The sequence below is a fragment of the Ciconia boyciana genome, chromosome 1, assembly GCF_034638445.1.
Source record: "Ciconia boyciana chromosome 1, ASM3463844v1, whole genome shotgun sequence".
NCBI classification, from domain to species: domain Eukaryota; kingdom Metazoa; phylum Chordata; class Aves; order Ciconiiformes; family Ciconiidae; genus Ciconia; species Ciconia boyciana.
This window is the reverse complement of record NC_132934.1, coordinates 191,456,291-191,462,290: the sequence shown is the minus strand read 5'-3', so window position 1 is coordinate 191,462,290 and position 6,000 is coordinate 191,456,291. Positions and strand designations below refer to the sequence as shown.

Genomic DNA, 6,000 nt, shown 5'->3' with positions numbered 1-6,000 from the left:
TTCTGTATTTAGCCACACAAAGCAAAAGTTAAGCACAAAGGCAACAGGATCCCAACACCTTATTTCCACTGGTAGCCCCATATGACCTCATCTCAGTGACTGGGAGCAATCAGCATGCGTTTATCAAGAATAAACTGTGCCTGACCCACCCAGTGGCCTTCCATAGTAAAATGACTGATTTGTGGTTGAGGGAAGAGCAGTGGCTGTTGTTTGCATGGATTTTAGCAAGGTTTTTGACAAAAAGTCCCACAATTTTTTTGTCCCCAGGTTGGGACATTATGATCTGGATGGGTAGGCAACCAGATGGGTGAAAGCGTGGTTGGATGACGAGGCTCAGAGGGTCATGGCTCCTGCTCGGACCCTACCTGGATGCTTGTGGTAAGTGGGGTATCGCAGGTCCGTCCTAGGACCTGTCCTGTTTAACAGCTTTATCAGTGACCTGGAAGAGGTGGATGAGTGTGCTCTCATCAAGTTTGCAGATGACACCAAGTTGGGGGGACGAGTCAATATACTGAGGGGGAGGGCTGCCATTCAGAAGGACCGAGACAAGCTGGAGGAATGGGATGACAGGAACCTTATGAAATTCAACAAGGACAAATGCCAAGTTCTGCACCTGTGAAGGAAGACCCCTGGGGGCTACCTGGCTGGGGAGTAGCTCTGCAGAAAGGACCTGGGGGCCTGGAGACAGCGAGCTACACAGCAGCCAGCAGCACGACCTGGCAGCCATGATGGGCAACAGCCTCCTGGGCTGCATTGACAGGAGCAGAGCCAGTATATGGAAGCAAGTGATTGTCCTCCTCTAATCAGTACTTGTTAGGCCACATGTGGATACCACATCCAGTTTTGGCCCCCCTGGTCTAAGAAAGGCATTAACAAATGGCAGCTGGTCCAGTAGAAGTCACTAAGTTGGTTGGGGGGGCTGGAGCACTTGTCCTGTGCAGGAAGGCCAAGGATGGGGGCTTATTCAGCCTGGTGAGAAGATGGCTGTAGGGGGGAACGATAACCCAATAGCAGTCACCCAGTACCTATGGGGAGGTGGCAGAAGATGGAGATGAGCAGCTCTTCTCAGTGATTCCTGGTGGGAGGATGAGAGACAGTGGTCATTAGTTCAAACAAGAGATCAGCTATAAGGAAAGCTGTTTCCCCACGAGGACAGTCAGGCAGTGGCACAGGCTCTGCAGAGATGTTGTGCATCTCCATCTTTGGAGGTTTTCAAGGCCAGATGAGATACCCTGAGCAACCTGTTGTGACCTCATGACTAACCCTGCCTTGGGCAGGAAGCTAGACTACAGACCTCCTGAGGTCCCTTCCCACCTGAATTATCCTGTGGTCCTAAGATAGCTTCTGATAATGAACAGTAGCCTGTGACCATATGATTTGGTTCTATGTAGCTCCTGTATTAGTTAGGAGTGATGGATGACACTGCTCACAGAGTATTTTTTGGAAGCGGACTGGGACTTCTGACATCTGTGTTGCCAGAGAGCTCCAGAATACAGGGTGATCTGGACTTAGGAAGCGTCTAATCACCCAGAGAGTGAGATTTTGGAATAAATTTCCCAATGTAGTTGTAGGGGGAAAACTGCTTAAATAGTTTTAAAATAGAGGTTGATAAATTCATTAACAGGATTATGTGATACAATTGCCAGCAATGGCAGGGACAGAATTCGGTGACCTAGGAGCTTGTGCAAGCTTACGTCTTTTGGTTTGACAAATGCAAGGCCAAGCTCCTCATCTTCAAGAATAAATAAATGGAAAATTAAACATAGTAAATATTGTAAATATTTCATTGACACTTCGTACTGTGAAATTGAAAGCAATCTTTTGCCTGGTTCGAAGTTATTAGAGTTTGTAGCTGTGAGGCTTGATAACCATGATACTAAATGGTATTTATATTCTAGTGCAAAATGGATATCAGAACCAAAATGCACAAATATGGACATACCTAATTAAGCTGTGATTGGTTTATTCATATCACAGCAGCTGAAGGCTATATGATAAACAGCTACAAAGCAGGTGCAGCATATATCATTGGCTTGATTATTAAAAACTGGCATTTTATTCAATTCCAAATTAAAAAAAGGAGATTGTATACAAATTCAGAGAAAGTCAGTCATGCTATAATTGTATTGTATTGTAACACAAACCTAATTTCTTCATGAAGTAATTGCATAGTTCCAGTTTGTCATGATAAATCAACCCCAAATCTCAGCCCAGGAAGACCTAAAAAAAGTCAAAATGTTCTCCATGATGCATGGGCCAGGATATAATCTAGAGAAGGTCAAATTTAGAATAGTAATACTTATATTTTTATAGCCAAGTCACTGAAATTTTGTGTAGCAAACCGCAGTTTCAGTGGAAGGAAAGGCCTGTTTCCACAGTAGCATACTGTACAAAGGCAGCATTTTTCTATTGAGATACCTACCAAAGATCTTACTGCAGCCAGGGGAACCACAGCCAAAGTTGTGTTTATATCTCCTTCAGTTTTAGGAAAGCAGCAGTCCACAACCCTAACAGACATATTCATATTTACTGTGAGGGTACATGGAACGCCACTGACCTCCCGCAGCAGATTTGGGTATGGTCCTGAGCGCTCACGACAAGGGACGAGCCCTGAAACCTGGAAGCAGGAGAGAAGAGCTCCATGTCCCGCTGCTGCTGGTGTCACTGAAAGAGCATGCAGGGAGGCAAGCCCCCATGGCATGGTTGGTTTGCTTCTCAGCAGAAGTGCACTTGGATGTCATAGGGCTATTATGGGCTAATCTGGGAGGCATAAGGTGCAATTTTGTTTTCACTGCACAGCACCATAAAGGGAATAAATAGTGCTTAGCCTGTAATGAAATTTAATTTTATCAATCAGTTCAGCAATATCAGGATTGATCACCATAAACTGACATTGCAATTTCTACGTACCTCCAAAAAGCTGCCCCGCATAATGTACAAAGCAACTGCATGATTTCAGAGTTATAACAGCTACAAATGTTATTAACCAGTAGAACCACAGCTAGAACATAGACGATAACTTAGAAATACATGACAGAAATATCATGTTGGGAAAACAAGAGCAGAAAAACAAATTTGAAAGGGAATAACATCAGTCAATGTCATGATTGAAAACCCCTTACAAGTTCCCATGCTCTAAGTTCACATTGTTTTTCTTAAAGAAAATAAAAGATTGTTTCTGAGTTTTGTGTGTACAGTGCAGTGCCTTGTGCAGGGTACACTGCCTGGTAGGCATCTGATCAGTGTCGATGCTATTAAGAAAGTAAGGGCTCGTTTCAGTCGCCTAAACAGGGCTATGCAGCGCTGTGTGAGACGCTGAGTCCGCAGCAGCCAGGCCAGAATGGGGAAGGTCTCCCTGAAATCCTGCAGAACACCTGACAGCATCAGGCAAAAATGTGGGATATGCTCGAATGCCTCCAGTGGCAATAGATGTCTATCCTCAGGCAATGTAACCAAACCCTAAATGTATGTGTTTTACAGGGAAAAAGGATACAGCATGGTTACAAAAGTCATGATTATTTCTGAGGATTTTTCCAATGGGGATCTGGGAAAGGAACTTTTTCATCTAGTGACACGACCAGGCATTGCAAATATTGATCAAGGAAAAATTTATTTACAGAGATTTTTCAAATACAAACATAAAATAGCACATATTATATATATATTTTTTACAAAAATGAATATTGAAATAATAAACATGGTACAGCACAATACGACATCAATGAGCTAAACATAACAGCAACAGAAATCTATGTCTGGAAGAAATTTCCTGTTAGTCGTACGTAACCAACAGAGCTCTACAGTACCGTGAGTGGAATTGCCAATGGACAGAAAAACGTCCATTTACTGCACTTCATAAAAGTACTATAGGGAAAGGCTACATATGCCAAGTAATTATGTTGCATTTTTGTAATAATGCTGAAAACACAGAGGCTTAATAAAAGTTATATAGGGCTGAATAAGCAGTGGCTAAATGTTTGGGGAAGAAAAATGTGTAGAGAATATACAAAATACTGATAAAGTGGCTTATTGGTCCTTTTATTAAGTTTAATGTATAGATTAAAAAGTGTTGCAACACTGAATTTTAAACCACCAGAGAGAAGTAAAAAAAAAGGAAAAGAAAGAAGAATCGCACCAAAAGAAGTTTCCTCTCTACTCATTTTGTGCCATGGTCAACATCTGTGCGTGCGTGTGTGCTTTCAGGAGGGCTGTGCCGAGGGGCTGCCAGGCGCGACCCCAGCCCCCCAGCACCGCTGTGCCCTCATCAACCTCTCAATTAATCAGTGCACGCAGAATTTCACCATTTCCCAAAGTGGAGTTTTCCTTGCTTATATTTTTTGTGGAGCAGACCACGGGCAGGCTTGGGTGAGAAAGCCTGTACCTGTCCAGCCCAGCCGGGTGGCTTTGTGCCGCCATTCACCTCCCTGCCCTCCCTGGGGCCACTCGCTGTCCCACCACGCCCGCTCCAGAGAGAAAGCACTTAAAAATTTCGTGTTCATCGTCATTATCCAGAAGACGTTGGCAAGCCCCTCGGGCGTCTGGCAGCGCCCGCGCCCCGGGGCCGGCTCAGTAGGGGTACTGCTTCTGCTTCTTGCCCGAGAAGCAGGCCAGCCAGGTGCACACCAACATGGCTGCCGCTGCGCCCCCGCCCGTGCAGTAGTAGGCCCAGCCGATGTGGCAGGTCCCTGCAAGGGAAACAGAGCGACACGGCACAGCATTAGCCAGGGGAGGAAGCACCGCCACCACCCTCCTTTCAGCCCACCCAGGAAAAAACACTTGTCTAGGTTTCTGCCCACTTGTACGTCCACCTCGGACAGGGAACGTGGGGTGTAATTCAAGTAACTAGAGAAGCCAAGCTGTTTAAATGACTCCCCCTAATTTTCTGTAGTGGTTCAGCAGACAGGCCTCCGAGCTCACATGCTTGGCCAGTTGCTGTTTTCCACACAGGGGTAAACGCCATGTGAGAGCCAAAGCAGAGGCTGCTGGCACCACAGGCACACAGCCATGGGGCAGGCGTCCCTCCCTCTGCCCGCCCGGCCCAGGGAGTGCCTGTGGTACTGCTCTCCACAGCGGCTGCAGTTGGAAGAGGGTTTTTCCCACACTTCTGTTTTTTCTCCTCCTCCAGGCAGCGTCTGAGGACATTTTGATTATTTTTGACTGAGATTTTGAGGGTTTGCACATAACATGGGCCAGGGCCTGCTCCCTTCAGAAAGAGCTGGGTGGGTCCACCTCTGCCATCTCAGTGACAGGGCTCAAAACTGGGCCTGGCTGCAAGCTGCTGGGTGACTATAACCCAGGACATGGCTGCAGGGAATCCGTTCATGTTCCCCTCTCACAGGCATCAATCCTGACCAGGAGGCTCCCAGTGGCAAAGGATCATGGTGTCGGGGGTCCACCTGCATGGGGGCTGCTGTGGGAATGGAGTCCATTAATACAAAAATAGAGAAATTTCCCTATCCCCACCCCTGGTCACAACTCATTGCTTAAAACATCACTGATCTTTTGTCTAATGTGTTTAATAGTGTCACGATACGGCCTTGAATACTTTTAATGGCCACAGTATCTTTCTACAGCCAAACTCATCACCAGCGAATGGTGTTGGGGAATCCCATGGTGGACCATAAAGTGATTGCTCCCCTTCTAGGCACCACTGTGCCTGCAGCAGGAGAGGAGATCAGGAAGACAGCAGCTGCAGCAGGGAGGAAGCCTCCTCACAGAGATCTCTGAAAGCAAGGAGATGGCTGCTGTTACCCCTCGGGATTTCAGCCCATCTCAAAAGTAATTTTCACTTGGGCTGCATCATCTGGGTCATTTTTTTTGAGTGTCTGGGACTCATTACAACTGAGGTTCTCCCTGTGTCGCCATCTTGGGTGATATTGCCCTGCTTTGAGCAGTAAGTGTTCTTGGTAAGGCACAAGCAGCAATACAACACTTCCTTCCCACTCTCTGGAAAAAGCAGCAGAAACTGTTCTCCCCTCCAGAGAACAGAAGGTAACAACA

General features: G+C 46.2%; 1 protein-coding gene across 2 annotated transcripts in view; it reads right to left on the bottom strand.

Annotated features, from left to right (window-relative positions):
• Positions 1-3,612: 3,612 nt before the first annotated feature.
• LHFPL6 (LHFPL tetraspan subfamily member 6) overlaps positions 3,613-6,000 on the bottom strand; it is a 143,660-nt gene continuing 141,272 nt past the window's right edge. For both annotated transcript variants that reach the window (XM_072850310.1, XM_072850309.1), the window contains one exon: positions 3,613-4,685. In XM_072850310.1, the coding sequence (XP_072706411.1) occupies positions 4,567-4,685 (119 nt within the window). In that variant the 3' untranslated portion in view covers positions 3,613-4,566. The remainder of the gene's footprint in view (positions 4,686-6,000) is intronic.